Here is a 12,118-nt window from a genome sequence, read left to right as displayed (position 1 = left end):
ACACAAATTAGAATCAAGAGTGCTTTCACAGATTAAATTGTAAACTCCATGAGGACAGAACCAAGGCTATTTAACTCATCATGATTCCACCACAGCCTAAACTAATGTGTCATAGACCATCAGCCCTTAGTTACTGTTCTTCAATAGATGCATGAATGGTGTTGCCCTAGAGTGCTAGTGGAAGCCATGGAAGGAGATCAAACAACCAGCACGTTCTGTGCCTTACATTTTGCATGGTTTCCATTAGGAGTCTTGGACTATGGAGACAAAGTTTGGTGAGGAATATGATCTGATGTAAAATTAAAGACCATGCAAATCTTGTGAAAGGGAACCTTAAGGGACCTTGAGTGACATCTAGTGGATTCTTTGACCAACGGGGAGACACCAACCTAAGGAAATCTCTTTCCCATTAGGTGAAATATTATTGAATATGCTGTTTGCTTTTGAGAGAGACAGAGAGAAAGAGAGAGAGAGAGAGAGCTGGGCTTCATCCATCCATAGTGTATAAATGTTATTTTATTTGTGGGTGAATACTGTAGGTTTATCTATCCGTGCCCTTTGTTATGTATTGGCTTTGTCCATAGGAGCTTTATCATCAGATTGTAAATTCTTGATTAAGCTTCATGACTTTATAATGTGTTACTCAGCACCTGGTACGGCATTGTCAGGTATGCTTTCAGGTGTGTAATAAATGCCTGTTGTTGGCTGGCTGACATGTTTTAGTCATTCATTCAACCTGTGTTCATCGATTGGATACCACCCACATTAAGGATTTCATTCCTGGCTGCACGTTAGAAACACCACGGAAGATTTTAAGAAATGCAGATGCCCTTGCCACACCATAATCCAACCTCAATTCTCATTTAATTGTTCAGGGTGGAGCTGAAGCTTCTCTCTATAGATGGATATAGATAAAGATTTTTTTTTTTTTTTTTTAGTTCTCAAGGTGATTCTGCCGCCGTGCAGCAGGGTTGACATTTGGACAGGCACTGAATGTCACACACCATCAGTGTAAAACAGGGATCCCTACCCTCTATATTGGTACTTCCCAAACTATCTGGGGTGAAAGACCAATCCACCATGGACCAATATTTTTGTAGAAATAAATTACTATAAAATGAAATGAAGAAACAAAGACATACAGCATATTTAAAAAGCCCCAAATTTTTATTACATTCAACAGAAATGAATTACTCTGTCAAATGTATCTAAAATGTTCTAACTCTTACTCTCAATTTCTGGATGTATCTTGTTTTAGGCAGGTGACAAACCATTTGCATCACGGCACTTTGAGTCACACTGCTTCATATTACATTCTAGATGGAGAGGGGGGCAAGAAGACAGAGGAGATGCAAAACCTACCAGTAATAGTAGTAGCAGGACACACAGATTGTTCTTATTGCATTTAAAGAGGAGGCTCGCTGACCTCTTAACTAGTGCCTTCCATTGAGCAGGGCCCCATGGAGCCACCAGGGCCCAGAGCCTAATCCTTGGTTTTACAGAGCCCAAATTTTGATCTTCTTAGAACACACACATTAATCAGTCACTTGGCACTGTCCATATGCTAAATTTTTTTTAAAGAAACTGGTTATAAAGTAAAATCACTCTCTTTTTTAAAGCAAATCACCTTTGGAAGGGACTACATACTGATGTTTGCTGTAATGATAGCCTCTTTCCAGTATGAAGGTCTCCAGGCATGAGAAGGTTATTTAGGGAACATAGGATGGAGATCTCTACCAGCCCCACCATGGAGCATCCCCCTCTAGTGATGACAGTACTCGTGCCCAGCTGATGCATGTGTCTATCCCTTGGACAGTGCTTAATAAGCCTGTCACACTTCTAGGATGTTCCCTCCTGTCCATTGCCACCAAGCAGGCATGTTCAATGTACTGGTTTGAGTCAACACTTTCTCTGGTTTTAAAGCATTTCTGACTATATCCCACATTACCGTGACTGGACTTGAGTGATCCCCAGATTATTATCAGCAATATGCATATCAGCTATCCACAGGTGACTCATCCATCCTAAACTGGTTACTTTTTCTCACCTTTTTATATGCAGTCTTTTCCTTCTGGCTTTAATGTCCTGCCTTCCCTTTCTTTGCTAAACTCCTGCTCACCTTGTGGATTTCATTTCTCAAATTGGCTCCTCCTAGAAGCCACCGTGACCTCCCATCACTCATGGCTCAACTCTCTGTGCCCAAGCGAAGCACACAGCCCATGAAGCTGCAATGGCCGGTTTCCTCTCTTCTCTCCAGCTAACTTTTATACTCCTTAGAACAGTGATCCTGGCTTTTATTTACCCTTGGGTCCCTCAAAGCCATACATGTTAGAGCTTAAAATTTTTAAAAAATTGTTGAAATGAACTGATTTTCTAGCACCATTCTCAAAAGGTAATGTTATGGCAAGGGGTAGTAGGAGATATACCGAACTTCTAATCTTATGAAGCTCCATGACGATGGTGGGAGTGGGAGGTACAGTGTTTCTTGAAAGTCAAGCTGAGGAGTATGAGCGTCAGCTGGTAGACGATGAAGGTGTGTAAGAAGGGGAATGTGATGATAAAGTAAATAATTTAAGAAAAATTAATATCATGGTATTGAGGAAGGAGAGATTATATTTGGGCAGGATTGAACCTGGCATACCTGTTAAAACCGTAGTAGTAGCTCACCATGAGGGGTGTCTAAAAATCACCTGAGATGCTACATCAATCCTCCTCCTTTCCCCACCCAATTCCAATATGTCAGCCACACCCTTCTAGGTCCCATCCCTGGTGAATAATCATTGCCATAGGAAACTTTATGCTGAGAGGAGTCTGTTCTATGCCTGAAGTATAGGGGAAGGGAATTCAGAAGTCTGTTGTAATCTTCTAGATGTGAGATACTAGAGACTTGATGTGTTATCATCACATATTTAACCAGTTTAATGATTCCAATGTTATATGTGAACTTTTGCTGGAGGTAGAGCAAAACTTATAATAGATTGTAACATGATGACCTTAAAAGCTTATTGCTAGTCACCTGACTAAAATTTGTATTAATTTTCAGTAAAGTCTGTTGGCCCCCCTATTTATTAGAGTTCCTGAACTTTCTACTGAAAGTTTGACAGATTAACCCAGCATTTTACTGTGGCCTAATAATTTTCGTTGGAAAAACCAACTGTGCTATCTAAACTATACTGCATTCATTCAGCAGGTTATACGTATACATTTTTATTCTTCAATCTGAATGTCCAGTAACACATTAAAACAAAAAGTAAGGTTGTGCTTTACTCTTTTTAGGTTAACTTTCTCAGAATTAGAAGACAAACTGCCCATTGTGAGTGAGACAATGTTTCTTTAATCAAAATCAGTGGCTTACAGTCTTGCAATTGCCAGTTCAGGTTTGCCACTTCTAGTTTCTAAATTCTTTACGTTCTTCTCCTATCAATACTAGCACTAAGGATTATCAAAATCACACAGGTTAGAACCCAGCTTTCTATCTGAGCATCAGGTTGCAGAGAGAGAGAGAAAGAGAGAGAGACTGAGAGAGAGAGAGGGTGTTGTAGGTGGAGGGCAGGGCAAGGCTTAAACCTGAGACATTTTGTGTGCTTCATTCCTTCTTATTAATGACAATCTGACTATTAGGCCAGTCCAAACAGGCTTATGTACCTTCCTGAAATACAGATCCAGGTGTCCTCTGGTGTACAGAAAGATACTATAATAATAAGAAAATCACATATAAATGGAATTTTCAATTACAGTAACTCAAAAGTACAGATAAATCATAAAGATTTAATCCAATAAGAATTTGTAGGCTGTTAAAATCAAATTTAGAATTAAGTAAAGGAATTTGGGAATGGACAAAAGATATATAAAATATTTGACAAATAAATCTCAGAGAGCATCAATTTCCTTTATTGCCCCTACTTCTATGCTGCTTGTTCTCAGATCCTTGTTAATCCTGGAAGGGCCCCAGTTGGGTCAGCCTGTGTCTGCTGTGGGGTATAGTGTCCAAAGATATACTCTTAGCCATTTTGTATTCACAATGATTCATTTTTTGGGAACTGAAGAAAACTTACTCTAAAAGCCAAGTTGGGGTCAGGGGAGAGAGGATAAGAACAAGTGCTCTGGCAGGCTACAAATAACTTAGAATCAATAGTTTTCAAGTTTCTGACAGAGCCAGGTTAAGGATGTTGGAATTGCAGCAGTTGTACCTACTTGCCAAAGCTGACACACACATCCTTAGACAAATGCACACTTAAATTAAGGATGCTGAGTTCAATTGTCAAGGGTCCCCCATTCCAGGACTAAAAAAAAAAAATCCGGGGAGGGAAAAGGGGGAGAACAATATGGCCGATGGCAAGGAGCCGGAGAAGAAAAGAAGGAGAATAGAGGAGCTGCTGGCTGAGAAAATTGCTGTTGATGGTGGGTGTGGGGACACTAGAGACTGGGAAGGTCGCTGGAACCCTATAAAGAAGTTCCTCGAGCGATCTGGACCCTTCACACACCCTGATTTCGAACCGACCACTGCATCTCTCCCGTTCTTGTTAGATACTTGTAAAATTCTAGTCATTGGAGCTGGAGGCTTAGGATGTGAGCTCCTGAAAAATCTGGCCTTGTCTGGTTTTAGACGGATTCATGTTATAGATATGGACACTATAGACGTTTCCAATCTAAATAGGCAGTTTTTATTTAGGCCTAAAGATGTTGGAAGACCTAAGACTGAAGTTGCTGCAGAATTTCTAAATGACAGAGTTCCTAATTGCAATGTAGTTCCACCTTTCAGCAAGATTCAAGATTTTAACGACACTTTCTATCTACAATTTCATATTATTGTCTGTGGACTGGACTCTCTCATAGCCAGAAGTTGGATAAATGGCATGCCGATATCTCTTCTAAATTATGAAGATGGTGTCTTAGATCCAAGCTCCATTATCCCTTTGATAGATGGAGGGACAGAAGGTTTTAAAGGAAACGCCCGGTTGATTCTGCCTGGAATGACTGCTTGTATCGAATGCACGCTGGAACTTTATCCACCACAGGTTAGTTTTCCCATGTGTACCATTGCATCTATGCCCAGGGTACCAGAGCACTGTATTGAGTATGTAAGGATGTTGCAGTGGCCTAAGGAGCAGCCTTTTGGAGAAGGTGTTCCATTAGATGGAGATGATCCTGAACATATACAATGGATTTTCCAAAAATCTCTAGAGAGAGCATCACAATATAATATTAGGGGTGTTACATATAGACTCACTCAAGGGGTAGTAAAAAGAATCATTCCCGCAGCAGCTTCCACAAATGCAGTCATTGCAGCTGTGTGTGCCACTGAGGTTTTTAAAATAGCCACAAGTGCATACATTCCCTTGAATAATTACTTGGTTTTCAGTGATGTAGATGGGTTTGTGTACATACACATTTGAAGCGGAGAGAAAGGAAAACTGCCCAGCCTGTAGCCAGCTTCCTCAAAATATTCAATTTTCTTTATCAGCTAAACTACAGGAAGCTTTGGATTATCTAACCAATAGTGCTTCTCTGCAAATGAAATCTCCAGGCATCACAGCCACCCTAGAGGGAAAAAATAGAACACTTTACTTACAGTCGGTAACCTCTATTGAAGAACGAACAAGGCCAAATCTCTCCAAAGCATTGAAAGAATTGGGGCTTGCTGATGGACAAGAACTGGCGGTTGCTGATGTCACCACACCGCAGACTGTGCTATTCAAACTTCGTTTTATTTCTTAAGGAAAATCTGCACATAATAGAAAACTCATGGAAATAATATACTTTGTGGATGCTAAGACGTTTAATTGATGTCATTTTTAGCAATGGTGTTGCTATGGTTTGACTTTTTTTCTATAATGAACCACTCTTTTTTAACTTTGTAACTTTCCCTTCAAGATGGGATTTTGGTGTTGGTGCCTGTAAACATTTTCATCAATAATATGGGAAATGATACCTGGAGAGAGAGATTATGAGGAAATGTATTGCTTCTTTTAGAGGTGGAAGCACACACCCTCTTCTATGTGAACTTTGTTATTATGGTCAAAGAATGCATTCCTAGTTTTCATTTGAGTACCCAGATACACAAAAGATGTCCCTTTAAATAAAATAAAGAATCAATTTTTAAATAATATTAGATATTACAATCTGTCATCTGGAGTATATTGCACATAGGCTATTCCTTTATTTAATATTCATTTAATTATGGCCATCCAAATGAATATTAATTATTGCAGAATTTATCTTGTCCGTAATTTGTCAACGGTGTTATAGCTGAATACCTGTGCATGAAAATGGGCAGTATTTTCATCTGTTTACTTGTAGTGCCAGAGAGGCCAATATGCACAAAATTAACACCAAGACATGGCTATTTAAAAAATTTCATGTTCAAACAGTTATCACTGATGCTTTTGCATGATTTATTAATAAAATCATATATTGTGAAAAAAAAACATCCTGGGAGAACAATTTTGATGCCCAACAATAGGGAATAGATAAATTTAGTTATGGTTCATCCATGCACACATAGAATGTTGTTCAAGCATTAAAAATAGTGTTTATAAATAAGATTTACTGACATGAAAAAATACTTGTTATGCAATGTTAATTTCAAAACTGTAAAATTAGTATATATAGTATTAGCTCTGCTTAAGAATGGCATGCATAGGAAGGATGAACAGGTGCAGCACAGGGGATTTTGAGTGCAGGAAACGAGTCTGTATGCTACGGTAATAGTGGCTACACAGCAGTATGCATTTGTTAAAACCCATTGAATGTAGAACATAAAGAGTGAAACCTAATGTCAGCTCAGACTTAATGCATCAATATCAGCTTCTCAGTTGTAAAAAATGCACCACACTAATGCCTGGTGTTAATAGTGGGGGAACTAGGCAAAAGGGGAGAAGGGCAGGGGAGAGGGGATATATGGGAACTCTTTGTACTTTCCGTTCAATTTTTCTGTAAACCTAAAAGCGCTCTAGAAAGTAAAGTCTATTAATTTTTTTAAACTGTATTTTTAAAAGACTGGAGGGAAATGCAACAAAATGTCAGCCAGAGTGTGCCGTCCTATGAGATAGTGATAGACTCAGAATTCCTGAGATCAAATTCTATCTCCTTTACTTATTGCTTAGATAAGTTACTTGAACTGTCTGTTTCAGTTTCCATGTCTATTAAAATGGGAATCATAATAGTACTTATCTCATAAGATTTCTTCAGTGAATCCATATTATTTTGATAATGATGAAAAACTATATATGCATTATATTATGAATTAAATATACAGAAAAATATGTGTGTATGTAGTTTCGTTCGTTGTCTATTGCTGCTTAGCAAGTTACCTGGGCATAAAACCCCAGTAAACTGTTACCTCACAGTTTCTGTAGGTTGGGAAAGCGAGAGTAGCTTAGCTGGGTGATGCTGGCTCAAGGTCTCCTGTAAGGTTTCGGCCAGGGCTGCTGTCTTCTGGAGGTGAAGGCCAGAATGGGGCTGGAGGATCTGTTTCTGAATTGGCTCACCGCATGGCTGGCTGGGTGGTATGGGCTTTTGGCAAAAGGTGAAACTCTCCACAGTGCTGTTTGAGAGTCCTCACAACGTGAGGGCTGGCTTCCTGCAGAGAAAGTGATCCCAGAGATGGCAAGGTGGAAGCCTCCATAGTTTTTTATGGCCTAGCCTTGGAAGTCACTCACCATCATGACTACAATATTCTATTTGTTACACAAGTCAGATGTATACATTGTAGGAGAGAATGATATATGTGTATATCTGTATATGTCTATGTGTGCGTGTGTGTATTTGCCACCCCACTGAAGCATTAGGCCAGTGCACCTGCATGGACATTCTTGTCTTGTATATTCTATTAAAAAAAAAAACTCAGTGCTTTTTTGGCTGCCTAGCTCTTCATCCTAGCAACCTCTTTCTTTCTTTCCTTCTTTCTTTCTTTCTCTTCCTCCTCCCTTTCTTCCTTCAAGAGATGCTTATTATATACCTATTAAGTGCCAGCGAGCCATGTCTGCCCACCCCTCTGACTCTATCTCTCCTGCTCTTGCCCTTTAGGTCTGCGTGTTCTCAGATGCTCCTCCACCTTCCACCCCAGCTCTGGTCTCTGCCCACCCTCCACCCCATCTGTGCAAGGAGTAACTCAGAAAGCCTGGGCTAGCTACAGATCCCTTGTTATGCTAATGCATCAGTCCTCCTGTTCCTGTTAACAGGCAGCTGAGACTGAGTGTGGTGCTTAGCACAATAGCTGGGAAATCACAGAAAAACACACCCAGAACAGCTCAAGAGGGACCTATTCACACAGATCAGAGAGCCTAACATTTTATTCTGAGGTTTTTATTCTCTTATGACTATAAAACTTCAAAGTTCAATAAAAAGTCAGCTTGGATAGGTTACTATGATTATTAACGATAGACCACTAATAAATACACAGTCTGCAAGGCACTTAGGGGCTCACAAAGGGGAACAGCTGAAACACACAAGTCAGCCTCAGCCTCCTTCCCAGTTCAACAGAGGGGCTCCTAAGAGACAAGCACGTAGGCAGAGAAGAGGCAAAAATTAACAGAAGAATCCAAGAGAGTGAGATTGTCCCTTCTGCATTTGGCAGAAAACCTAAAATACGGTGGCTCATACAAGGAGAGGTTCGTGTCCCTTTCCTGTGAATAACTGAGGGAGGCACTCCTGGGCTGGCATCATGGCCCTGCTCTGTGGTGTCCTCAGGGATCCTGGCTCTTTCCAGCTCCTGCTTTGCGATCCCTAGGGTGTGGCTCTTGTCTTCATGGTCTAAATTGGTGATTAGGTCTCCAATACATCCATATTCTAGGTGGCCACTGGAGAAAGAGACAAAGAAATGGGGGCAAAAGCAGGGGACTGCAGCTGGAAGGAGGGCTTCCTGAAGCTGGTACATGTCACTTCATCATTGGCCAGGGCTCAGTCGTGTGGCCACACCTTGATGCGAGGGAGCCTGAGAAGTGTGGCCTCTACTGCAGGGTTTCAGTGTTCCCAGCTGAAATGTGAGGCTTCCACACCTCTAATACTGTGGGAGGGGGAGACCAGTAGCAACATCTGCCACAGTGGAGAATGATGAATCACCGGCCATCCAGGCCCCAGGCGCCTCCCCATTCCAGCACATCGCCATCTCCCTCTCACCCATAGTATCTCCACTGTGGGTCACAGTTGACAAAAAACTGCCATGTATGGGACCCATTTTAAATGTATTGCATTTTGACTTTATTAGCATATTACAAATATATTACATACAAGGCAAGCATCTTCATTGGTGACTACTCCCAAGCTTGGGCCCTCCCTGTTGGCCATGAGTCGACTGCTGTGATCAGGCTGGTGTGTGTTCTTCCCAGTCTCTTTCTATCAGGCATGCCTTGAAGAGCTGCTGCTAGCATTGAGGAGAGGTCTGAGGCCTCCACAGAAGGGGCTCTACACCCTGTGCCTGGTGTACAAAGACAGTTAGTTACTTAAACCACCAGACAGTATCCCCCTACCTGTTCCTTGCTGCCTTCTCTCAACTCTCCTGGTGTTCATTGAATCTTCACATGGCCCCGCCAGCTCAAAGATCTGGGCCAGTTACTCTGGCCGAAGCAGACTTCCCCCGTCATTTCTTTTTCTTGGATCAGGTCTTTTACCAGGCAACTGTCAGGATAACACATGCCCTGGCGCCATCTTAACCTGTGCGCCGAGCCTCCCTTTCCACTGGACAGACTGGGCTGCCTTCCTCAGCAAGGACCACATCTGCACACCAGCAACAGTTACTGAGTGCTTGCCCCCTGCCAGGCACTGCTCTCTGCGCCTTAAAGGTCTTGCCCACACAGCTAATAAACACAGCTTCGCTAACAATGCCAGGCTCTGGTCCTGTCTTGGAAATACTGGTTCTGTGGAAGGAAGTTGGCCTGTGGAGTCCCACAGATTTATTTGTTGTATGTTCTCAGGCAAATGACTCAACCTCAGCAAATGGATTCTTGACACCTGCAAAGTGTGAGGAACATTAAAAGAGACAGCATACAAAGCACTTAGCCTAGTGTCTGGTACATAGTGTTACTAATTAATGGCAGTACTTGTTTATGAAGATAAAAAGTAATTCAATAGTGTCTGATGCGAGAGTACATTATTTAAAGATCCTGCCCGATGCTCAGTCAACCCGTTGCAGAGTGCCTGGGGTGGGGAGGAAATACCCTTTCCATGTGCTCTCTCTTCAGCCATTGGCTTTCCTTGCTGCTACGATTGGGTCTTTGCCCTAAAATTTTTCCCTTTTCCTTTTAGGGCTTTAAGACATTTCTGATTTAAGTATGCTTTGGTAGTAAATTGAAAATTTTTCCAAGTCTGTTTTGGGCTTGCAGCATTTGGAATTATCAGAATCTTTCCACATAGGAATGTTTTATATGCTTAGGAAGTAAGAAAGGGAAGGAAAGATTTTACAGAATCACAGATGTAATCTTAATGGGAAAAGAGCAGGAGAAACCTCAACCAAAAGAGGAGAAAATTGGACCTATGTCTTCATTTGGCTTACAGGGAAGAGGGAGCAAGTGACACTATAAAGTGTGATCACTATATAAAATGGTGCACTATATTAAAAAAAAAATGGTGTTCCTTTTTTATTGTCGTTACAAGCATACCAGACTCTACACATTCCTACTAGTACAGTCTTCCAACTTAGTTTTTTGGGGAAGTTATATGTGTTTCCAACAACGTGACAATTTCTCAGATATCAACTGATATTTTATCATCACTACCATCCAGGTTCCTGTATGGGAGGGTGCCAATATCTGTCCCTTGTAGGTACTCTGTCATCCCAACCCGATTCTGAACCAATCCTGGTTGAAGAAGATGATAAACTAAGACCTCTAAACACACCAACACTTGGCTTAGTTAAGTGCCTTCTCTGTGCCAGGCACCACGCCAGGATCTGGATTTGCAGAAATAAATATAACACAGTCCCTGCCCTAAAGGATTGTGGAGACCAGAGAAGGGATGATCTAAAAGCCTGTACACTTATTCTCCCTCTCTTTGCAAGGGGTAAAATTTCCAAGTTTTCATGGAGATGAGACCAAGCAGTGAGCAGACAGTCTGTATTGACATAAAACACACACTCCGGACCCTGAGATACACCACTACAGTTCTCCTGGGGCACCTCTGGTTGTTGCCAGATTGGCAAAAATCCAAACCAAGAAGAACTAGGTAAACGCTGTGGGCGTGGAACACTTTGCTTCAGCTGAAAGTCAAGTTTACCCAAAGGGCAGCCGTCAAGTTTACCCAAAGGGCAGCCACAAGTGCCTCTGGCTTGAAGCTCTTCCAAAATCAAGGCATTGTGAAATAAGAATTTTGTAAAGAGAAAAAATATCAATCTCTTTGAAGTAATTTCTACACTCCTTAATTTACAGAATGATAGATTTAATTTTGGTCTGAATTATTTTGGTATCAACGATGTCAAAGCAATTTGTTCCTGGATCAATTTAGTGAAGAAAAAGCACCTTCAATGTATCAAGAGGTTGGTTTTTTGTTTGTGTGTGTGTGTGTGTGTGTGTGTGTGTGGTAGGAGACATCTTATTGCTTTTATACTAACATTCTAGAAATTACTCTTTATATTTTATGTTCCCTCCAAATCATTTGTAACGTATTTATTAGAAACTCCAAATATACTTTCTGGTACATACAGTTAACATAAATGCATTAATTTAAATGATCACCAGTCATAAAGAGGCAGGGTCCTCTAGTGGGTAAGAGTATAGTTTCTGGGCCAGGCCCGGTGGTTCACACCTATAATCCCAGCACTTTAGGAGGCCCAGGTGGGTGGATCACTTGAGGTCAGGAGTTCAAGACCAGCGTGGCCAACATGGTGAAACCCCATCTCTACTACAAGTACAAAAATTAACTGGGCATGGTGGCATGCTCCTGTAATCCCAGCTACGTGGGAAGCTGAAGCAGGAGAATCGCTTGAATTCAGGAGGCAGAGGTTGCAGTGAGCCAAGACTGTGCCACTGTACTCCAGCCTGGGCGACAGAGCAAATCTCTGTTTCAAAAAACAAAACAAAAAGAGTATAGTTTCTGGCATTACCCTGCAAGGATTCAAATCTCCCTCTGCCACTTACTATGTGTGTGATTTTGGATGGGCTATGTGAAACCCCTGTGCTTGTTT

The 12,118-nt window shown here is 41.3% G+C and overlaps 1 protein-coding gene across 1 annotated transcript; it reads left to right on the top strand.

Moving 5' to 3' along the window:
* The first annotated feature begins 4,298 nt into the window (after positions 1 to 4,298).
* Positions 4,299 to 6,375, top strand: LOC108283730 (NEDD8-activating enzyme E1 catalytic subunit-like). The gene is given in 2 exon segments (XM_037728405.1): positions 4,299 to 5,372; positions 5,374 to 6,375. Coding segments are annotated over 2 exon segments (1,392 nt in total). The 5' UTR covers positions 4,299 to 4,325; the 3' UTR covers positions 5,719 to 6,375.
* The last annotated feature ends 5,743 nt before the right edge of the window (positions 6,376 to 12,118 follow it).

The sequence above is a fragment of the Cebus imitator genome, unplaced genomic scaffold (genome assembly GCF_001604975.1).
Source record: "Cebus imitator isolate Cc_AM_T3 unplaced genomic scaffold, Cebus_imitator-1.0 Scaffold264, whole genome shotgun sequence".
NCBI classification, from domain to species: domain Eukaryota; kingdom Metazoa; phylum Chordata; class Mammalia; order Primates; family Cebidae; genus Cebus; species Cebus imitator.
The sequence above is the reverse complement of the archived record's forward strand: the minus strand, read 5'-3'. Positions and strand labels throughout refer to the sequence as shown.